The sequence below is a fragment of the Lithobates pipiens genome, unplaced genomic scaffold (genome assembly GCF_037356315.1).
Source record: "Lithobates pipiens isolate NorthernLeopardFrog02 unplaced genomic scaffold, aLitPip1_a1.2 Scaffold_10, whole genome shotgun sequence".
Taxonomy (NCBI): domain Eukaryota; kingdom Metazoa; phylum Chordata; class Amphibia; order Anura; family Ranidae; genus Lithobates; species Lithobates pipiens.
In genome coordinates this window covers 78086930-78111644 of record NW_027507686.1, presented here as the reverse complement: position 1 = coordinate 78111644, position 24715 = coordinate 78086930, and the positions used below count along the sequence as shown (strand labels likewise).

At 47.8% G+C, this 24715-nt stretch overlaps 1 protein-coding gene across 1 annotated transcript in view; it reads left to right on the top strand.

The window, feature by feature from the left end:
* CTSW (cathepsin W) overlaps positions 1-24715 on the top strand; it is a 184859-nt gene that overhangs the window by 154183 nt on the left and 5961 nt on the right. The window contains exon 10 of the mRNA XM_077463350.1: positions 16876-16934. Coding sequence (XP_077319476.1) covers positions 16876-16934 — 59 coding nt within the window. The remainder of the gene's footprint in view (positions 1-16875; positions 16935-24715) is intronic.

Genomic DNA, 24715 nt, shown 5'->3' with positions numbered 1-24715 from the left:
AGCAGGGAGAGACTGCAGTGACCCAAATCGCTAGCTATTAAGTCCACAAAAGTCCTATTAAGGACTGGTATGGTGTAGGTGTAGTTCAGGATATAGGTTTGAGGCACTGCTATTCAAGTCATTGTTGCAGCAGATTGTCTTTTGTCAGTGCAGATAGGGACAGACAGGACGCTGTGTGCTGCAGAGAGGGACAGTCAGTTTAATCATTAGCTGTTATTATTAGGTCCACAAAAGTCCTTTTCAGGACTGGTATGGTGTAGTAGTACAGGATATAGTTTTGAGTGCAGTGCTATTCAAGTTATTGTTGCAGCAGCCTGTGTTTTGTCAGTTTAAATAGGGACAGACAGGAAGCTGTGTGTAGCAGTGAGGGACAGTCAGTTTAATCATTAGCTGTTACTATTAGGTCCACAAAGGTCCTTTTCAGGACTGGTATGGTAATAGGGTTGTACACGTATAATATTCTTTCTTCCAAACATAGAAAGAATATTATACTTGACTGCTGCCCTTCTGCTGCAGTAGTCCTTTATGAGTATAGGGACTGAGGTACAGTCTGCTAATCCTTAAGGACTGGTATAGGTCCACAATATATAGGGTTGAGGTGCACTACTGCTGACTGCTGCCCTATTCTGCAGCTGTCCTTTATGAGTATAGGGACTGAGGTACAGTCTGCTAATCACAACCTACTAGTTCCACAAAGGTCCTTATAAGGACTGGTAAAGTATAGTGTACTACAGTATATAGGGTTGAGTGAGGTACAGTCTGCTAATCACAACCTACTAGTTCCACAAAGGTCCTTCTAAGGACTGGTAAGGTATAGCGTACTAGAGTATATAGGGTTGAGTGAGGTACAGTCTGCTAATCCTTAAGGACTGGTATAGGTCCACAATATATAGGATTGAGGTGCACTACTGCTGACTGCTGCCCTATTCTGCAGCAGTCCTTTATCAGTATAGGGACTGAGGTACAGTCTGCTAATCACAACCTATTAGTTCCACAAAGGTCCTTAAGGACTGGTATAGGTGTACTATTTGGTGTGCAGTATATAGTTGTGTAATACACGTATAAAATACTTGGACATATAGAAAGCCTAGTATAGTGCCTTTCCACTGTGCAGCATTGTGACTGCTGAGCGGTTCTGCAGCGATACTACAGAGAGTGACAAACGCAATCCAAAAAAAAAAGTATTGTAACTGGTGTGATAGACCAGTGGCCCCCAAAAACAACAGATTGAAGCGGGGTGTTATATACCTTCTTCCACATACATACTGCACTTCATTCATTCATTTAAAAAATGATAGGCAGAGGAAGAGGCAGGCCCTTCCGCAGGGGTGGTAGGGGTAGGACAGGAGCAACAGGCTTGAGCCAAAGTGGGAAATTGCAGAAGGTGCGTGCGATTATGTCAAAGGAAGCACCAGAATTGGTTGAGTGGCTCACTCAGCCTTACTCTTCTGCACCCTCCTCATCCTCTCGATCTGCACCCTCTTCTTCACTCTCTGCTATGTGCACCCCCAAAGACACTACCACCAACAACACCACCACCACCACCACATACCTTCCGCTTGAGTCACAGGAATTATTTTCCGATCCATATCAAGACATTTCTGATGCGCAGCCAGTCTTGGCATTGGATCAGGAAGAGGAGGTAGCAACAACCGCCACTCAGCAGTCTGATGACAGTACCCATATCAGCCCAAGGAGGAGGTTGGTCACCGGTGTTGCTGCCTACTCCGAGATCTCTAATTATAGCGGTGGGGAAGGTGACGTTGATGATAACGTGTCTAGTGATGTCACGTGGGTGCCCACAAGAGAGGAAGAGGAGGGGAGTTCAGAGGGAAATATGGACCAGCAGATAGGGAGGAGAAGCAGGAATAACTTACATTGCACAGGAGGGACAAAGCAGACTGCTAATGTATCAGGAGCGAGTCATCGACCATGTGCGGTCACATCTGGTGCTCCCAGGATGCCGGCACATGGCTCCGCAGTGTGGGCTTTTTTTAACGTGTCCGCTGCTGACAATAGTGTTGCCATCTGCAATCTTTGCAGTCAACGCATTAGTCGCGGTAAGCCCAACACTCCCCTAGGGACAACCGCCTTAAGAAGGCACATGAGCTGCCATCACCGAGCCCAGTGGGAGCAACGGAACACACAAAGCCACACTCCAGGCTCTCACCGTCCAGCCTCGTCTTCTACTTCTCCTTCTCCTCTCTCCTCACAATTGTCCTCCACTCCACCTTCCATCACGCCAAGCTCACTGTTTTCTGCAAAAAGGCAGTCTTCCGTGGGCCTAATGTTCGAGCGTAAAAAAATGATGACGCCGGATAACCCTCTTGCCCAACGGTTGATGGCTGGCTTGTCAGAACTGATAGCCCGCCAACTACTGCCATATAAACTGGTGGACTCAGAGGCCTTTCGAAAATTTGTGGCCATTGGAACAAAACAATAGAAGGTCCCAGGAAGGAAGTATTTCTCACAGAAGGGCATCCCAGAGCTATATGGCCATGTTCAGCGGCAAGTGAATGTATCTCTGGCACACAGTGTCGGTGCCAAGATACATCTGACCACAGACACGTGGTCTAGCAAAGACGGACAGGGAAGGTATATCACTTTTACTGCCCACTGGGTGAACCTTCTGACGGCCGTCAAGCATGTAACCCATGGCACCCGTGTAGATTTGGTTTTACCTCCACGGATTGCATGCAGGTCTGGCTCTTCTTCTCCTCCTACTCCATCCTCCTCCCTCTCCTCCTCGGCTGACTCCTCCTTTTCCGCTGCTAGCGTCTCTTCCGCTGCACCGCCCAAGCTCCCCAGAACCTATTCGACATGCCAGGTGAGACGTTGCCATGCCGTGCTGCGTCTGTTGTGCCTGGAAGCCAAGAGCCACACTGGCCCAGCACTCCTTTTAGCTTTGCGTTCACAGGCGGATCAGTGGCTAACACCGCTCAATTTGACAGTTGGTAAAGTGGTGTGTGACAACGGTGCCAATCTGCTTAGCGCATTGAAACAGGGCAAAATTACGCACGTGCCATGCATGGCACACGTCTTAAACCTGGTCGTGCAGCGATTCGTTGTCAAATACCCTGGGGTCCAGGACATCTTGCGGCAGGCAAGGAAATTCTCGGCCCATTTCAGAAGATCTTACAGGGCCATGGCGCGCCTTGCTGACATTCAGCGGCGACACAATCTGCGGCTCAGACGCCTTATTTGCGATTGCCCGACACGATGGAACTCAACCTTCTATATGCTTGATAGGCTACTCCAGCAGAAACGTGCAGTTAACGTCTACCTGTATGAACTCTGCGGCAGAACAGGTTCTGGGGAGCTGGGTTTTTTTTCACCGTGCCAGTGGCTGCTCATGCGCGACGCATGCAGACTTCTGCGGCCATTTGAGGAGATCACCAAACTGGTCAGTCGCAGCCATGGCGCCATCAGTGACATGGTACCTTATGCCTTCTTTATGGAGCTTGCATTGCGTCGTGTCATTGATCAAACTGTGGAGGAGCAGGAGCGGAAAGATGAGGAAGTCGCAATGCTGGATGAATTCCCAGGGGGGGGCTACTCTATCTGAGACAAGTGAACAACAGGAGTCTGAAGAGGAGTCAGAGGAGGATGGTGCCGGGGCGGATGAGGAGGAGCAAGAAGAGCATGCTTTAAACCTTTCTGGGATCCCTGTTGTTGTGCGTGGATGGGGAGAGGAGAATGGACGACATTATCCTGGATGATGAGCAGGAGCCAGGCCACCGCACACCGCTTCCAGTTTAGTGCAAATGGGGGCCTTCATGCTCCAGTGTTTTAATAGGGACCCCCGTATAAAAAGCATAAAGGTCAAGGACCAGTACTGGGTGGCAACGTACTTAGATCCCTGGTACAAACACAAAATGGCGGAAATGTTACCGCCTTCACAGAGGGCTGTCAGAATGGAGCACTTCCAGGCCTTGCTTTGAGAAATGCTATATTCTGCTTTTGCGTGCGCTGGCAGAGGAGCAATTCCCACTCCCAGAGAAGGAGTTGCGGGTACCAATCCAACAGCGCCAGCAAGAAGAGGCCGGTTTGAAGATGTGTTGGTGACTTCTGATATGAGGTCATTCTTTCAGCCGACCCATCGACAGGTGTCATCCGGATCCAGCATTAGGGAACGCCTAGACCGTCAGGTGTCCGACTACATCGAGTTAACGGCCGATGTGGACGCTCTGAGGAGTGATGAACCCCTGGACTACTGGGTGGGCAGGCTTGACCTCTGGCCAGAGCTTGCCCAATTTGCAATGGAACTGTTGGCTTGCCCCTCGTCCAGTGTCCTGCCCGAAAGGACGTTCAGCGCAGCAGGGGGGATCGTGACCGATAAGCGTACTCGCCTAGCTCACGACAGTGTTAACTACCTCACATTTCTAAAAATGAATGAGGTATGGATCTCGGAGGAATTCAACACATGTGACCAGTAGACCATGTATATGTCTAGAAACAATTTTTTTTAATCGAGCACACAGACCTTCTTTCTTCATTTGGCTCATTTCCTTGTACAAAAAAAGCACACCGTACTATATGCGCGTACCCTCCTGTTTGAAGAGGTTGAGCGGTGTCATATTTCTACTGGGGCTGCTTATTATGAGGGGCTCCCACCATCCCTGTGCTGTGCTGACTTCCTCCTGGGGCTGTACCTCTGCTGTGCATATTATGAGGGGCTCCCACCATCCCTGTGCTATGCTCATTATGAGGGGCTCCCACCATCCCTGTGCTATGCTCATTATGAGGGGCTCCCACCATCCCTGTGCTATGCTCATTATGAGGGGCTCCCACCATCCCTGTGATGTGCTGACTTCCTCCTGGGGCTGCTTATTATGAGGGGCTCCCACCATCCCTGTGCTGTGCTGACTTCCTCCTGGGGCTGTACCTCTGCTGTGCATATTATGAGGGGCTCCCACCATCCCTGTGCTGTGCTGACTTCCTCCTGGGGCTGCTTATTATGAGGGGCTCCCACCATCCCTGTGCTGTGCTGACTTCCTCCTGGGGCTGTACCTCTGCTGTGCATATTATGAGGGGCTCCCACCATCCCTGTGCTGTGCATATTATGAGGGGCTCCCACCATCCCTGTGCTATGCTCATTATGAGGGGCTCCCACCATCCCTGTGCTGTGCTGACTTCCTCCTGGGGCTGCTTATTATGAGGGGCTCTCACCATCCCTGTGCTGTGCTGACTTCCTCCTGGGGCTGTACCTCTGTTGTGCATATTATGAGGGGCTCCCACCATCCCTGTGCTATGCTCATTATGAGGGGCTCCCACCATCCCTGTGCTATGCTGATTTCCTCCTGGGGCTGCTTACGGTGCAGGTGTCAGTGCTTTATATCACAGTGCTGGTGTCAGTGCTTTATGTCACGCTGCTGATGTCAGTGCTCTCTATCACGGTGCTGGTGTCAGATCACTCTATCACAGTGCAGGTGTCAGTGCTCTATATCACGGTGCTGGTGATCATCTCCTGCACCCTCTTCTTAGCCTACCCTGACCTTCCCTCTCCTCCATTGCCTTCTTGCACTCCTGAGTCCTGAATTGTCAGAATTTCACATATAAAAAAAGAATGCTTGTAGTTGTCGATCCCAGATTCACCTCATACATGTGTTATGTCATTGGCCATGTGGTGGGACTATGTGTGCACAGCTAGTAATTATTTTGTGGCTGCAAATTTGACCTGTAGGTTTGTAAAGCTCGCCTCCCATTGAAGTCAATGGGGCCCACCGCGAACGTTACGGTTCGCAAACTATCGGCCGCGTTCGCGTTCACGAAATGTCCCGTCGGAAGTTCGTCCATCACTACTGACGAGCAGGATATCATCAACAGCTGAGTACCTGTGGAGAGATAGGAGCTGGCAATTAGCCGACAGCTGAGCGGCCAGCTCAGAGAAGGAAGGGCTGAACCCAGCCCTGACGGTACCCCCTCCTCATTGACCCCTTCCCCTCGGAGGACCACCAGACTTGAGCGGAAAATGTCTATGGAAATTGCTGAGGACAGGGCATGCATGTCTGAGGATGAGACCCAAGAGCGTTCCTCCGGACCGTACCTCTTCCAATGCACCAGGTACTGTATGCGCCCACGGAACCTATGGGAGTCAACAATAGACTGTACTTCATACTCCTCATGGTTCTCAACCTGTACAAGGTGAGGATGTGGCACCGAGGTGGTAAAGCGGTTGCAGACCAAAAGGTTTTAATAAGGAGAAATGAAACACATTCAAAATAAGCATGTTAGAAGGAAGGTCTAATGCATAAGCCACTGGGTTAATCCTGCAAAGAATATGGAAAGGCCCAATAAACCAAGGTGTGAACTTCAGTGAGGGAACACGAAGTCAGAGGTTGCAAGATGACAGCCAGATCCTGACCCCAACCTGGTAGGAAGGCACAGGCAGATGTCTGTGGTCTGCATGGAGTCTGTACCTATCATTAGCATGTCGCAAAGTCTCCTGAATTTGTGCCCTAGTGGAACGAAGAGCACACAGATGCTCCTCTAGCACAGAACAAATGAGTCAGGCACCATGGAAGGTTGGAAACCATAGTTCACCATAAATTGGGACAATCGGGAAGCAGACTTGAAGGCACTATTGTGAGCAAACTCTGCCTGAGATAATAGGTCTGACCAGTTGTTATGATGGTCAGAAATATAGCAACATAGGAATTACTCTAAGGACTGATTGGCTCATTCTGTGGCCCTATTGGACTGCGGGTGATGCACAGAGGAAAAAGCAAGCTGAATTCCAAACTGTGCACAAAAGGCTCGCCAGAACTGGGACACAAACTGACTACCCATGCCCAAGATAATCACCTTGGGTAGCCCATTTAAGCGAAAGATCTCCCGAGCAAAAATGGAAGCCAGTTCCCTAGATGTGGGCAATTTCTTAAGTGAAATACAATGAGACATTTTTGAGAACTGGTCATCCACCATAAGGATAACTGTGTTGCCCTGGGAGTTGGGTAACTCCACAATGAAATCCATAGGCAGGTGGGTCCAGGGCCTCTCTCCTTTGGGTATGGGTTGTAGGAGGCCCACTAGAAGATGTCGTGGAGTCTTACACTGAGCACACACAGAACAGGCAGCTACGAAGGCAATTAAATCAGCACATAGACTAGGCCACCAGAATTGTTGGGAAATGGCCTAAATGAGTTGATTCTTCCCAGGGTGGCCAGCAGCCTTGGGAGAATCGTAAGTCTGGAGCATGGCAGTACAGAGACTCTCTGGGACAAAGCAGCTGTCACAAGGTTTCTCAGGAGGAGCATGGACCTGAGCAGCAAGAATTTTGTCACCCAAAGGAGAAGTGAGACTGGTGCGAACCGTAGCCAGAATACGATCAGGAGGAATCACAGGAACCGGAACCGACTCCAACATGGAAGTGGAGGAAAATTGTTGTGACAAGGCGTCAGCCCTTATATTCTTAGTACTGGGCAAGAATGAGACAATGTAATTGAAACTTGACAAGAAAAGAGCCTATCGCGCCCTTCTGGGAGAGAGGCGTTTAGCCTCAGATAAGAACGTGAGATTCTTATGGTCAGTAAGAATGAGAACCGGCACAGTTATACCTTTGAGGAGATGTCTCCATTCTTTCAGGGCTAAAATGTTCGCCAACAGCTCTCTGTCACAAATCACGTAATTGCACTCAGCAGGTGAAAATTTCTTGGAAAAGTATTCACAAGGATGCAAAGCACTCTCAGAGGTAGGACATTGAGACAGAAGCGTGCAAACTCCAGTCTCAGAAGCATCAACCTCAAGGATAAAAGGTAACGTAGGATCATGATGTGCCAACACAGGAGCAGAAACAAAGGCAGCCTTGAGACTCTCCAAGGCCTTAACAGACTCCGGAGACCAACTCTGTGGGTTACCGTCCTCTCTGGTCATATCAGTCAGGGGCTTGACCAGAGATTAGAAGTTATGAATAAACTACCGATAATAATTGGCAAAGCCCAGGAAACAATGCAGAGGATGTAAACCCATGGGTTTGGGGCCACTGTAGGACTGCAGAAAGTTTCTCTGGGACCATCGAAAAACCATCAGTGGGAATTACATAACCCAGGAATTGAACCGGTTCACGATGGAATTCACACTTCTCCAATTTACAATAGAGATTGTTCTCTCTTAGTTTCTGAAGCACACGACAGGCATCTATGTGGTGGCTCTCCAGGGACTTTGAAAGTATGAGGATTTCATCGAGATAAACCACCACAAATAACTGCAACAAATCTCGGAGGACATTGTTAATAAATTCCTGGGAAACTTCCAGGCGTTACAAAGGCCAAAAGGCATTACGAGGTACTCATAATGACCTGTTCTAGTATTAAATGCAATTTTCCACTCGTCGCCCTCCTTAATCCTCATGAGATTGTATGCCCCTCTCAAATTAAGCTTTGTGAAAACCATTGCTCCCTTGAGGCGGTCAAATAACTCGTAATCAATGGAATCGAATAGGCATTGTTAACCGTGAAACGATTGAGACCCCTATAATCAATACAAGGTCTCAGTTCACCACTCTTCTTCTTCAGGAAAAAGAAACCAGCACCAGCAGGGGATTTGCGGGTGAAACCTCTAGAAAGTGCATCTGCAACATACTCCTCCATGGCCTTATCCTCCAAGACCGACAAAGGGTAAACCTGGCCAAGAGGTCAATTGCGCAATCATACGGCTTGTGTGGAGGCAAACTACCGGCTTGACCTTTGTCAAAGTCATCGCTAAAATCGCGGTACTCCTCCGGCAGGGAGGAGAGTCAAGAAATGCACAGGACCTTGGCTACCTTCTGGAAGCATGTCTTACTGCACCAAGAGAAAACCTCAGCATGGAGCCAATCAAAAGAGGGGTTGTGCCCTGTATTCAAGAATAACCAATAACCAATGGAAACAACTTGGAATTGGATTATCTCATGTTGAAGAGCCCATACGGCCATGGACAACGGAGCCGTGTCATGAGTCACATGGGCAGGCTGTAGGGGTCTCCCGTCAAGAGCCTCAACGGCAAGTAGAGTGTCATGCAGCTGCAGCGGAATCGAGTGCTTCGACACAAAGGCAGCATCAATGGACAGGCCTGCAGCCCCAGAGTCAATTAGAGCCTGTATCTTGACGGATGACTCAGCCCAAGAAAGGGTAATCAAAACCATGAGGCTTATCCTTCTGGATAACTGGGGACGAAACAATGCCACCTAAGGTCTGTCCATGACAGGACCTCAAGGTTCAGGCGTTCCCTGGAGGGGTAGGACAAGACTTCAAAAAGTGACCTGCCTGGCCACAATAAAGGCACAATCTCTCCCTCCTCCTAAAGGTTCTCTTATCTGCAGAGAGACGCGTGAATCCCAAGTGTATGGGTTTATCTTCACTGACTGACTTGGTACTAGGAGGCATGGGGGGTGAGGGAGGCACGGCAATGTCAAATACCCTTTTAAAGAACGCCACAAACTCAAGGTAGCGCAAGACAACAGGTTTTTACATCTCTCATAGAGGGTTTGCCCAGGCCAAGGCTCTCTCAGAAAGCAAAGATATCACAAAACCTACCTTGCTTCTGTTTGAGGGGAAATGTCTGGGGCAGCATCTCAAAGTATATCTCAACCTGGTTGAGAAACACTCTGCATTGAACTGGGTCACCCCCAAATTGCTGGGGCACCAGAGTGGAACCAGACATACCTCTTATAGAGGTAATACTCGTGGCGGGTGCCTGCACAGAGACTGGCAAAGCAGCAGGGATGGCCTGCAACTCAGGTTGTACCGGATCAGCCACAGTGGGAGATTCCAGGTGAGCCGTGCGATTTAGGAGCATTTGTAACGCTGTGGCAATGTGGTCCATGCGGTGTAGAGATGGCCGAACTATGCGCCCGGCGGTCGTTTCGCTGGAATTTTGCGTGTTCGCGATTCGCTTGATCGGCGGACTATTGCCGCTGTTCGCCCGGCGGACATATGTGTTTACAGTGTGAAAGAACTTTGACCCATGATGACACATCCATCATGGGGTACAGGACAGCCAATTGAGACATTTTAGCACATAGACAATTGGACATTCACCCTACCTTATAAATAGACCTGATCTGGCGGCCATTTTACATTCTGTCTTATGTCATTATAGGGAGAGGTTGCTCCGTGGAGCAGGGAGAGACTGTAGTGACACAAATCGCTAGCTATTAGGTCCACAAAAGTCCTTTTAAGGACTGGTATGGTATAGGTGTAGTACCAGGGGCGTAACTATAGGGGGTGCAGCAGTTGCGACCGCAACTGAGCCCTGTGATGCAGGGGGCCCATGCAGCCCCCTCTACATATGGCCGGCAGCAGCATAGGAACCTAGGGGTACAGTGCACCATGCACACGGGTGGCTGGAGGTGGAGGGTGACTAGCAGAGCTCCATGCTCGACTATCGCACTGGCTGCTCTTTAGTTGTGCATTCCCCGCATGACCTGTGTCCTCGGCCGGCTCCTCAGAGTACCCCTCTCCTGCTCCATGCATTGCCGCTCAGTTTGATGTCTGTTCTCCCCAGCCAGAGTCCCGCCCCCCTGAGTCCAGCCCACACTGCACTGCATACTTCTCCCGGGTAAACAAACTTTAAGCACACAGATGCAGTGCAGGCCTATGAGAGCCAGCTCCCCGGAGGACACTGCAGGCTTGTCTACCAGTCCCCCTCCTCCCCGTCATACACAGACGATGAAAGGTTGTCTTTCTGGAGATATATGCTGATCGCCCGTCCAGCACACTGGATGGAGCCCAGGCCAACATGGATGAGTGTGTGGCCTGCAGCTTGGTCATGGTGAGTGAGAGGACCCAATCCCCCACACACCATTACATACCCCCTCCATCTCCCCCTGGGGACAGGGACCCCTTCTCACATAGGGACAGGGACCCCCACCTCCCCTGGGGACAGGGACGCCTTCTCACCTGGGGGCAGTAACTTCATCTGCCCTGGAGAAAAGGATCTCATCTCTTCTGGGGACGGGGACCCCATCCTGCCTAAGGACTGTCCCTCAATGGGGCACCTAAAAATTAAAAAATCAGTGGCTAACACCACTCAATTTGACAGTTGGTAAAGTGGTGTGTGACAACGGTGCCAATCTGCTTAGCGCATTGAAACAGGGCAAAATTACGCACGTGCCATGCATGGCACACGTCTTAAACTTGGTCGTGCAGCGATTCATTGTCAAATACCCTGGGGTCCAGGACATCTTGCGGCAGGCAAGGTCTCGGCCCATTTCAGAAGATCTTACACGGCCATGGCTCGCCTTGCTGACATTCAGCGGCGACACAATCTGCCGGTCAGGCGTCTTATTTGCGATTGCCCGACGCGATGGAACTCAACCTTCTATATGCTTGATAGGCTGCTCCAGCAGAAACGTGCAGTTAACGTCTACCTGTATGAACTGTGCGGCAGAACAGGTTCTGGGGAGCTGGGTTTTTTTCACTGCGCCAGTGGCTGCTCATGCGCGACGCATGCAGACTTCTGCGGCCATTTGATTAGATCACCAAACTGGTCAGTCGCAGCCATGGCACCATCAGTGACATGGTACCTTATGCCTTCTTTATGGAGCGTCATTGATCAAGCCGTGGAGGAGCAGGAGCGGGAAGATGAAGAAGTCGCAATGCTGGGTGAATTCCCAGGGGGGCTACTCTATCTGAGACAAGTCAACAACAGGAGTCTGTAGAGGAGTCAGAGGAGGATGGTGCTGGGGTGGATGAGGAGGAGCAAGAAGAGCATGCTTTAAACCTTTCTGGGATCCCTGTTGTTGTGCGTGAATGGGGAGAGGAGGACGACATTATCCTGGATGATGAGCAGGAGCCAGGCCACAACACCGCTTCCAGTTTAGTGCAAATGGGGGCCTTCATGCTCCAGTGTTTTAACAGGGACCCCTGTATAAAAAGCATAAGGGTCAAGGACCAGTACTGGGTGGCAACGTACTTAGACCCCCGGTACAAACACAAAATGGCGGAAATGTTACCACCGTCACAGAGGGCTGTCAGAATGGAGCACTTCCAGGCCTTGCTTTGAGAAATGCTGCAGTCTGCTTTTGTGTGCACTGGCAGAGGAGCAATTCCCACTCCCAGAGAGAGAGTTGTGGGTACCAATCCAACAGCACCTGCAAGAAGAGGGCGGTTTGAAGATGTGTTGGTGACTTCTGATATGAGGTCATTCTTTCAGCCGACCCATCGACAGGTGTCATCCGGATCCAGCATCAGGGAACGCCTACACCGACAGGTGTCCGACTACATCGGGTTAATGGCCGATGTGAACGCTCTGAGGACTACTGGGTGGGCAGGCTTAACCTCTGGACAGAGCTTGTCCAATTTTCAATGGAACTGTTGGCTTGCCCCTCGTCCAGTGTCCTGTCCTAAAGGACGTTCAGCGCAGCAGGGGGGATCGTGACTTATAAGCGCACTCGCCTAGCTCACGACAGTGTTGACTACCTCACATTTCTAAAAATGAATGAGGCATGGATCTCGGATGAATTCAACACATGTGATCAGTAGACCATGTATATCTTTATAAACAGATTATTTAATCAAGCACACAGACCTTTTTTCTACATTTGGCTCACTTTCTTGTACAAAAAAAGCATACCGTACTATATGCCTGTACCCTCCTCTTTGAAGAGGTTGAGCGGTGTCATATTTTTGGGGCCCAGCAGCGAGTTGCTGGTATCAGTGCTGCTGTCAGTGCTCTCTATCTTGGTGCTGGTGTCAGTGCTCTATATCACGGTGCTAGTGTCAGTACTCTATATCACGGTGCTGGTGTCAGTGCACTCTATCTCAGTGCTGGTCTCAGTGCTCTCTATCACTGTGCTGGTGTCAGTGCTCTCTATCACGGTGCTGGTGTGGTGTCAGTGCTCTCTATCTCGGTGCTGGTGTGGTCTCAGTGCTCTCTATCACGGTACTGGTGTCAGTGCTCTCTATCACAGGGCTGGTGTGGTGTCAGTGCTTTCTATCATGGGGCTGGTGTGGTGTCAGTGCTCTCTATCTTGGTGCTGGTGTCAGTGCTCTCTATCACGGTGCTGGTGTTGTGTCAGTGCTCTCTATCTCGGTGCTGGTGTGGTGTCAGTGCTCTCTATGACGGTGCTGGTGTCAGTGCTCTATATCACAGTGCTGGTGTCAGTGCTCTATATCACGTGCTGGTGTCAGTGCTCTATATCACGGTGCTGGTGATCATCTCCTGCACCCTCTTCATAGCCTACCCTGACCTTTCCTCTCCTCCATTGCCTTCATGCGCTCCTGAGTCCTGAATTGTCAAAATTTCACATATAAAAAAATAATGCTTGTAGTTGTCAATCCCAGATTCACTTCATACATGTGTTATGTCAGTGGCCATGTGGTGGGACTATGTGTGCACAGCTAGTCATTATTTTGTGGCTGGAAATATGACCTGTAGGTTTTTAAAGTTCGCCTGCCATTGAAGTCAATGGGGCCCGCCGCAAACTTTGCGGTTCGCGAACTTTCGGCCACATTCGCGTTCGTGAAACGTCCTGTCGGAAGTTCGTCCATCTCTCATGCGGTGATCTTGCTCATCCAATCTGGAAAAAATATTACCAACAAGTGGATTGACTGTATCTTCTGAATTCATGGACTTCACCTACTGTCAGAAATCATGAAATCAGACCGAGAGAGAAGTACAGTTAAATCACACTTGTTCAATAATAAAAATAAATAGAACAAACGTAGCCAAAACATAGAGTTCAGGATCCGGAATGGATAGTCAGACAAGCCAAAAGTCAGGGAGCCGGAGACGAGTGTAGTAAAACAGCAAACAGGATCTGGAGCCAGAAGGGATGTCAGCCAGGTAAGACTTTTAACAGGAATGTAGGCGAGCGTCTCTGTGACATTGACTAAGGTGAAGGCAGAAGTCCTCTGGGCTGGATGGTTTAAAGAGGAAGTAAACCCTCTCTAAAAAAAAAACACCCTGCAGGACAAAGGCATGATGAGCTAGTATGCATAGTATACTAGCTCATTATGAATTACTTACCTGAGATCAAAGCCCCTGAAGTGACCCTCGTTCACCTCCTCCGTCGCCGCCATGGTACCCGGAGTGACTTCTGGGTATCGCTCCTCCTGTGCTGTGACTGGCCAGAGCAGCTATGATGTCACTCCGGCGCATGCGGGCGGGAGCTGTCAGTGATGGCATGATCACCTTCACTAACGGTGCTCTCAGTGCGCCTGTGCCGCTGTCTATGGTGCACATGCGCTATAGACATCGTTGCCCATTTTTAGGAAAATATCTCCTGAACCGTGTAGGTTAACCACTTGCTTACTGGGCACTTAAACCCCCCTCAGTCCCAGACCAATTTTCAGCTTTCAGCGCTGATGCACTTTGAATGACAATTGCGCGGGCATACAACACTGTACCCAAATTAAATTTTTATAATTTTTTTCCCACAAATAGAGCTTTCTTTTGGTGGTATTTAATTACAGCTGGGAGTTTTATTTTTTGCTAAACAAACAAAAAAAGATGCAAAAGAAAAAATCATGTTTAATAGTTTGTTATAAAATTTTGCAAACAGGTCATTTTTCTCCTTCATTGAAGTGCGCTGATGAGGCGGCACTGATAGGCTGCACTGTTGGGCACTGATAGGCTGCATTGGTGGGCACTGATAGGCTGCATTGGTGGGCACTGATAGGCTGCACTGGTGGGCACTGATAGGCATAGTTAAGGCGGCACTAATAGGCACAGATAAGGCAGCACCGATGGGCACAGATAAGGCGGCACTGATGGGCAAAGATGGGCACAGATAAGATGGCACGGATGGGTGGCACTAAGGGGCACTGATAGATACCACTGATAGATGGGACTGATGGGCACTGATAGGTGGCACTGATAGGTGGCTCTGATAGGTGGCACTGCTGGGCACTGATGGGCGGCACTGCTGGGCACTGGTAGATGACACTGATGGGCACGGATATGTGGCACTGGGGTGCAGCACCTTTGTTGAGGCAGATTGTGGGCACTGCTGGGTGGCACTGTGGGCACTGCTGGGTGGCACTGCTGGGTGGCACTGTGGGCACTGCTGGGTGGCACTATGGGCACTGCTGGGTGGCACTGACGGGGGGCACTTATTTTTTAATTATGTTTAGTGATGAGGGGGCAGGTGGGCACTGGCAGGGGGCAGGTGGGCACTGGCAGGGCTGGCCGTGATCGGCTTCTTTTTTTTTCTCCTCGCGCTGACAGCGCGAGGAGGAATAATAGCCGATTACCGGCTCCGTTATATCACATGATCAGCTGTCATTGGCTGACAGCTGATCACGTGATAAGGGGTCGGGATCGACCCCTTGCTCGGATCGGTGATCAGGCGAGTCTCATAGACTCGCCGATCACAGAGCGCGCCGCGCGCGCCCCTCAGGGGGCGTGCAGGCCGCGCGTGCACGGGACCACGTCAATAGACGTAGTCCCGGCAAAGGAGATCCGCGCTGTAGCCGTCATTCGGCTATAGCGCTGGTCTCAAGTGGTTAAGGAGATATTTCTTGCATCTACAGGTAAGCCTTAATCTAGGCTTTCCTGTAGGTTACATAGTTACATAGTTAGTCAGGTTGAAAAAAGACACAAGTCCATCCAGTTCAACCTTAAAAACAAATAAATAAAATAAAAAATAATCGTACAATCCAAATACCCAATTTTATGCCCACAAGGTTAAAGTGGTGTTTAAGGGTTTATAACCACTTTAAGTAGGCAGGACTGACAAGCAGGATATCATCAACAGCTGAGTACCTGCGGAGAGATAGGAGCTGGCAATTAGCCGACAGCTGAGCGGCCAGCTCAGAGAAGGAAGGGCTGAACCCAGCCCTTACACTCACCTACTGTGTAAACTATGAAGTGAAACTAGGAAAAGGTTCATATGCTGTTCACTGCTAACTGGGAATAAACAAGTTCTCTACAAGATTCATCTGACTATTTATCATTGCTTCCACAAAATCGACACCCTCTCTGCCACAATTCCTGACTCACAAGGATGTTTTTGCCAACCTTTGCATGGCCCAGCATCTCCTGTTGCATTCTTTATGCTATAAAATACATTAAAATCCAATATTGAGAGTGGGATCCACAGCATGTGAGCAGACCCAAGAACTAAATCATAGGATCAACCACAAACTCGAATGGCATTTTTGGGTGGACTGGCCCTTTAAACTGTTATGTATTTTCAATGAGTACACATGATTTTTCTCAATTGGTGCTAAATGGCTTCATGTGGGCTATGAAAATATTATCCATACCATAAAACCACTACTACCAGTTTAAACAATAACCAAGGACAGGATGGTTACATGATTTTTATATTATCGCATTCAGGGTTTTTTCAACTTGCTTTAAAAACTCCATAAAAGGGGGCGTTTCTTTCCTGTTATCAATGACCAGAAGGGAGTAAAATGTGAAAGTGATTGTTTTATCTCTAGCAAAGGAAAATTCCCCCCTTTCCTAACCAAAAAAGTAAAGTGGTGGTTACTTTGTTTAGTTTTGGTTTCCCCTGTATCAAGAGTGAAAAAGCATAGATTGGACTATTGTTGTCAGCTATGCTACTAAATGAGTAAAGGTCATGTTGGTATTCTAAATCAGTGGTCATCAACCCTGTCCTCAGGGCCCACTAACAGGCCAAGTTTGCAAGATAACTGAAATACATCACATGTGAAATAATTTGCTGCTCAGTGATTGCAGTATTCTAGTCTGCATCTCCCCAAGGTAATACATAATACCTGGCCTGTTAGTGGGCCCTGAGGACAAGGTTGATGACCACTGTTCTAAATGATAGGAATTTGCCTCTGTAAAATTTTGTTATAAACATATTTAATTCTGTATATTCACATACTTTGTTGGTTGTGCTTGAGCACGGTCTACATCACAAATTTAACATGTATGTACATTTTCCTTTGTCATGACATAATGAGACTTATATTTTACATTTAGAGAAACATATACCTTACTGGATTGTAAAGAACAGCTATGGTCCTAACTGGGGAGAGAAGGTAAACACTGCATTCATTTGATGTTCTTCTACCTATTACAATTTATAGCTCTCCTTTTTCTATGGCTATAAGTGTTAGCCATGGGCAGAGAGGGTATGTAACACCCCTACCTCACCCCTCTATACAAAATGGAGCAGTCTAGCGTGTTTAATATGAAGTACAGTTCATTGTACAGTAAATTGTCAGAAGTAGGTAATTTAGAGGCATGCCCCACATTTAAGTACACAATGGAACCAGAACAGTGCCATGTCAAGCTGACCAAGATTTTCCATATATGCCAATGTGTCCATACTCACGAGTGTACATAAAGCGGGGTATGCCTGCACAGAATGGGTGGAGTGAAGTACAGTGCATAGTGGTGCATAGTGGTGTCTGATAACCATCTCTCAGTCTTGGGAGCACTGTAAAGCTCAGCTTAGAGTTTGACAGTTAGCGCTACTCTGTCTCAGGAACTGTGCTCCTGAGACACAGAGGAGAATGCAGCTGTGCAACAGTGCAGCCCTGCGGATTACACAGGGAAAGTTGAACTGTAGTTTAATAGTTTCATGGCAGTAGGATAAACTCCACAATACTTACCTCCCTTTAATGGTCTTATGTTCCTTGCTGGCACCGTAATCTTCTACCTGGCTTCTTTTGGTACGGGATGATGTAATTCCTGTGCATGCTTAGAAATGCAGTTATCCTGACACACACACTCTGTGCCGGAATGAAAACGCAGCTCAGTGTACAATCCAAAGAAGACTGTGAGCAGGCAGGTAGGTTTATTTTATTGCGCAGAATAGACACTGCATGTCCCTTCTGCAAAAAAGAACCTACCTGCTCACAGTTTTTAAAAATAGGATTCTTATAACAGCTTACCTGTAAAATCCTTTTCTTGGAGTACATCACAGGACACAAAGCCACAGTATTTACTGTAGGGGTTATGTAGGCACTTTTAGGAGATGGACACTGGTACACCCTAGACAGAAAGTTTAGCTCCCTATATAACCCCTCCCCTGACTGGGAGCACCTCAGTTTTGTAGCAAAGCAATATACGTGTATTAGAAAATGGCAGGGACCACTGTGTCTTGTGATGAAGTCCAAGAAAAGGATTTTACAGGTAAGCTGTTATAAAAATCCTATTTTCTTTATCATACATCATGGGACACAGAGCCACAGTATTTACTGTATGGGATGTCCCAGCGCAATGCTATCTGGGGGGGAGGGAGACACAAACAAAAGTAGGGTGCAATCAGACCTGGGTACCTATACTGCTGCCTGCAGCACACTGTGCTCAAAGGCGATATCCTCATGCCTTCTTACATCCACTAGAATCTTGTGAATGTATGGACTGAAGACCAAGTTGCGGCCTTTCAGATTTGAGCCATGGAGGCCTGGTGATGCATTTCCCATGAAGCACTAACAGCCCTGGTGGAGTTTGTTTTTATTAGAAAAGGTGGAATTTTCCTCTTCAAACCATAACTTGAATAATTACTTGCCGAATTCACTTAGCAATAGTAGATTTCAACGCTGCCTGTACTTTTTTAGGATCTTCAGGAAACACAAACAAAACATCAGTTTTCTGAATCTGAGCAGTCGCTTCCAAATAGATTTTGACTTGTCTCACTACATCCAGAGAATGTAGTGACTTTTCTTCCTTAGAACAGGGTTCTGGAAAAAATGGCAGAACAATATCCTGGTTTAGATGAAAACCTGAAACCACCTTCGGTAGAAAGCTAGGATGAAGACGCAATACTACTCTATCCTTGTGAATGATTAAATATGTCTGTGACAAACCCTTGTCCTCAACAGGTCTATGTCTGCCATAAATGCTTCCTCTGTCCAGAACTATCACTTATCCAAGACCCTTTACCCCACCCAGTCACCAGCCGTAACTCAGTGTAGGGTGAGCAACAACAAAACTCCTTTATTCCAGCACGTTACCACAGATATACAACTCAGAGACATTCCCCCCCACCCTTGGATTCAGGGCAGGGTAAACTGTCAAGTCAGAATAGACACACAGGTAAGATGTATTCAAAATTTCTCATCAGTGAACAGTCTTATCAGCAGGGAGAGCTGTTGGAGGAATTCGCCCCCCACCAATCTTACAGCTACTTTACATACACATCCCATAATATCCAAGGCAGACAGACACAATAGAACATTGGAATACAACCCCACCCCAAACGATCATAGCAAAGAGTCCACAACAGCATGAGACAACACACAATATACATATATACAACATTCCAGTGTGGCTGTACGGTGTGTCTAAATAACACAGATCATAGTGGGGTTCTCAGTCACCCTGTGCCACTAATGGACACAGGGTTATTTACACATAAGAGGGGCCAGGAGCATCTCCAGACCTCTCCAAGGTAAGCTGAGTTCAACAAACCCCCCACCCAAAGTGACTGCTGTCACAGTGTTTCGTTACAAGAAAGAGACGCTAATTCTTATACCCTTCTTGCAGAAGAAATGGCTACCAGAAAACCTAGCTTTCTTGTCAAACGGACCTATGGAATATGTTGTATCGGCTCAAAAGGCTGTTTCTGTAATGCTGACAGAACTAAATTCAAGTCCAAAGGGTTCAGGGGTGCTCTAACTGGTGAATTAAGCCATGTTACCCCTTATATAAAGCTTTGAACCAAAGAATGCGAAGCAAGCGGACAATGAAACAATACTGATAAGGCTGAGACCTGATAGTACTCAAGGCCAGCTTCACCTCAAACCCCATTTGCAGAAAAGCAAGGATTCTACCTATGACATACTTTCTGGGATTCCAACCTCTGGATTCACACCAGGAAACATATGCCTGTAAGACTCTATAATAAATGACTCTGGAAGCTGGCTTCCTTGCATTAATCAAGGTAGATATCACTGAGCCTGAAAGCCCGCGATTCTTCAGAATGTTGGTTTCAATAGCCAAACCATTAAATTTAGTGTTTGTAAGGTAGGATGGAACACTGGTCCCTGCAATAGCAGGTCTGGACATGGTGGTATGGTCCATGGGGCCCCTACCACCATCTTTACTATTCCTGCATACCAAGATCTTCTGGGCCACGCTGGGGCCACCAGAAGCACCGACTTATTTTTCTGCTTGATCCTGCCAACAAGTCATGGTAGCAGAAGATTAGGAGGGAACGCATAAATCAGTGAGAACTGATCCCACGGGGTCACCAACACATCTGTCCCGCATGCAAGCCGATCCTTTGTTCTTGACACAAAGTTGTCGATCTTGTTGTTGAACCTGGATGCAAACAGATCTACATCCGTGATCCCCCATCTTTGGCATATAGCCAGAAATGAAGATTGCCAATATGCACTGCACATGCTTTTCTGCCCAGGTTGGGATCTGGTTTACCTCTCCATGGGCTACACGACTCCTGTTGCCCTCTTGGTGATTGATATAAGCCACTGCTGTGGCATTGTCAGATTGGATCCTGACAGGACAACCTTGCAACCTGAATGTCCAGGCCTTTAGGGCTACGTACGCTTCCCGAATCTCTATAATGTTGATAGGTAAGGTCCTCTCGGTTCTGGATCAGTGGACAGTCGTCTCTTCCAGGACTGCTCCCCAATCCGACAGGCTGGCATCTGTTGTTACCTCCTTACATGTAACTGGTAAGAAGGATTTCCCTTTCCACAGATTCTTGGGTTTCAACCACTAACTGAGGCTCTGATGCACTATTGGCAACAAACGCATCAGAAAATCTAGCGCCTGGACTTTCTTGTTCCAGGCAGACAGAATACTGTTTTGCAGCAGTCTCGAATGAAACTGAGCATAGGGAACCGCTTCGAATGAAGCCACCAGCTTTCCCAACAACCTCATACAAAGGCGAATAGAAGGACCATTCTTTGCCCTCACTACCTGAACCAGCTCCTTTATTGTGCTGATTTTTGCCTGGGGTAAAAACACCCTCTTCTGGGTTGTATCTATAACCAGACCCAAGTACTCTAGTCTTCTTACTGGTTTTAAAGAAGACTTCTCTAGGTTGAGGACCCAACCTAGGTATTCCAGCTAGTTGACTGTGGTGACCAAGCTTTGGTCTAAGCGGGCTACAGACTGGTCTAATAAGAGCAGGTCGTCTAGGTAAGCTATAATCGTTATACCCTGGGCCTGTAATCTGGCTAGAGGAGGGGCCAGAACCTTTGTAGACACCCAAGGTGCAGTAGCTAGACCAAAAGGTAGAGCTTTAAACCTGAAAATTAAGTTTTTCTACTTTGAAACGCAGATATTTCTGATGAGTGGGGAAAATAGGTACATGCAGGTATGCATCCTTGATATCACTTGATGCCAGAAGTTCTCCTCCTTGTAGGATGGAGACTACTGATCGGATTGATTCCATGCAAAAAGATCACATTTTTAGGAACTGGTTTAGATCTTTGAGATCTAGAATGGGTCTGACATTTCCATTTGGTTTTGGGAAACCACCATGATCACTTTTTGCGACAAAAGTCGGTCTAACGTTTGAAGGAGAGACTTCTTTTTCTCTGGGTCTTCGGGAACATTTGATCTGAGGAGGTGGGAATTCTCGGAACTCTTTCATAAAGAGGCTTTAGAGTTCTGTTTTGTAGGTTTGCTCCCCCAGGACTTCTTTTGTCCCTGGGGATGAGTTTTCCTTTTGAACCTTGACGGTGGAGGCCGTGGCGACTGCCTGGAGGCTGATACCCCTGGCACTGGAGAAAGACCCCGTTTAAATGAGGGACGTTTACTCCTTCTTGGGTACTTTTCCCACTTGAGATTTTTTGGATATAATTGCCCAAATCATCCCCAAACAGCCTTACACTGGAGAAGGGAAAACCTGCCAGGAGCTTTTTGCATGGCGCTTTGGCTGACCAATTTTTCAACCATAAGATTCTACGCATATGCACCAACCCAAGCGTAAGGCGAGAGGTCTGAAGGATAGAATCTCTGATTGCGTCAATTGCAAAACACAACACCATTGGTAGCTTGGCTAACTCCTGGGCCTGCCGTTCAGGGAAAACCTTGAGCACCTGTTTCAAGTGGTCTCTCAAGGACTGACACACTCCAGTTGCCACCACTGCAGGTTGAGCTACTGAACCTGCCAAGGAAAAAATGTTGTTTAACAGGAATTCCAACGTTTTATCGATTGGATCCCTAAGCATTTGAGCATTGTCAACAGGACAAGTCAAACATTTATTTACAGAGGATATAGCAGCGTCAATTGCTGGAATACCCCACATCCTTGTAAATTTTTCCTCCATAGGATAAACATTTTAGGAGGGAAAAAATGCTTATCTAGGTGATCCCACTCAGAATATATAAGCTTTTCCAGCAATGAATGAACAGGAAAAGCATGCGCAACTTGAGGAGTCTTCAGTGAACCCAAACAAGAAGTGGGCTTTTCAACCGACTCAGTTACGGGTAACTTAAATGTGGAGCAGACCATTTCAGTAAGAGATTGCACCAGCCATTTCTCAGCCTGTGAAGCTGAAGAGGGTCCTTCCCCACTTGATTCCTCAGAAGAGGAGTCATCAGTCTCTTCCCGGTCCCCTGAGAGGGATTCATCTTCCCTTTCCCAGAGTTCCTCTGTTTGAGGGTTCTAGTTGGTAGAAGGGGACCTAATGCGTTTTCTTCCACTTTGTGAAGATGCGATTAAGGCCGTTAATCTTTCCTCCAGTCCACTCATTGCTGAGGAAACAACCTCCTGAGTAATATAGACAGGGGCTGAAATGCCAGAAGCAGTTGCAGCTCCTAAGCCCGATGGCTCACTCTGACCAGCCTACCTAGGTATTTCAGGGGAAGATGGCGTTGCAGAGGAGGGTCCTCAGAGCCTGAGGGAGATCACTTTGAGCCCCTATTTTTCAGGGTATTTGTACCTCCCCTTCTGCCCATAGTGCCAAGCACAAGTGCAGAGGTACTACCAGAAATGCACCCACTGCTAAGCAAAATAGTCCAGCAACTGCAGCTGCTATCAAGGCTCAGTCTGATGCAAAGTAAATGTGCCTAGGAATGCCTGTATCACCCACATTCACATGCCATCCATCAGTGTGCTTGTAATGAGCAGGTTAAACTTAGCCCATAAGCGTCTGTTCAGCCCCGCTGTAAGCCACTACAAGGAGCTTGTAAATCGGGAGAAGAGGCAGCCATGGAGGTTCTTGATTATAATGCCAGAACAACACCTGCAATATGTGAGTGCAATACCTGGTTTTTAATATTGGTTGATTTTAATAAACGTTAATACACTAGGGCTGGTGTGCGCTCTCTCTTGCTTTATACCTGCAAAAAGTGCACCTTTATAGCTTTACATAGCCCGCACTGTGGGCGTTGAACGACGCCTCGCTGATGCCCCGCCCCTCATCTTTTTTCAAAAAGACAATTTTTCAATGGAAGTGGGGGTTCCGATCCAACCAGATCGCATGTGGAGGGGGGACTGGGGCGGAGGAGGGCTGGTGGACGGAGACCCGCCGTAACAGCAACAGTGAGAGCGGTGCGGCATACCGCCGACTGACCCATGGCCTCTAGCCTGAAAGAAAGCTGTGGGGGGACATTCCTGAAAAGAAAAAAAACCTTCCCACATCCTACCTGGAGCTTGGGCTCAGAGGAAGCATGCAGCTTGTGACACAGAGCGAGACTGACAAGCATGGAACAGGTATGTGCTCTTGACAGCCCCTGGTGGCAACTTTAGGCATAGTAACATTTACTTAAAGGAGAAAACCCACAAGAATTAGAAAAATTCCTTAGGAATCTCCCTTACGGCTGCAGGGTTCTGTGGTAAACCAAACAGACCCAATCTTCACCACTCACGGTGGGCTCCGTTAAAAAACCTTCAGAAACCAGGGCCCCTTGTTATCAGGGGATCCACACTTCTGGGCCTGTAAAGCACCCCACCAGGAAATATGGCTGAAAAAAACAAACACTGGATCCTGGGGTCCAGCTCTCAAAAAAAAAAAAGCATTACAGGAAAAACCTTGTTTCTTCCGGCACAAGGCCTGGGTACCATTCAGTTTGGCCTAGAAAAGACACTTTGAATGCATCCGGCTGCATGGCTTGCCCCAGCAAGATCAGCACAGCACGCCTTTACTCGTGACCAAAACCTAAGACACTGGCGAAAAAATGGAGGTACTTCCAGTAAGGGGAAGGGTTATATAGGGAGCTAAACTTCCTGTCTAGTGTGTGCCAGTGTCCATCACCTAAAGGTGCCTATATAACCCATACAGTAAATACTGTGTCTCTGAGTCCCGTGATGTACGATAAAAAAAGCAGGACTTTAGTTCCATTTTAAGCACACCTGTGCCCAGATTATAGACAATAAACTATTTAAATATTCTGGAACAAAATGAAATCTCTGCAAAAAAAAAGGGCCCCAGGAGCTTTTAGCCACAATGTGCTAGTTTGCACCACATAATAGCACACTAAGGCAGACTTACCTTGTAAACAATACCCTCCAGTGTCAGCACTCCCATCAGTCATGGACACTTCCATATTGGTCTTCATTTTAGGTTCGGACTCTTCAGCAACTTGATTGGCTGGGCTGGATTGACATCACTCCCATGCATGGGAGTCACATTGTCTTAGCATAGAGCCATATTGTAAATGTACACTGAGCTTCTCATATGTACACAAACACAAACAGGCAGGAATAAGCAGTTATGACAGACAAAATTAATAAGGTCCCTTTTTAGGTTTAATTCTGCTTTAAAAATCAATAAATTAAAAGTTTTACAATAAACCATCCCTGACCTCTCTAGCTCAGGGGTGCCCAAACTTTTTAAGAGCAAGGGCCACTTAAGCAACTTGGTAACCAGCCACGGGCCACAATGATGGGAGCGGG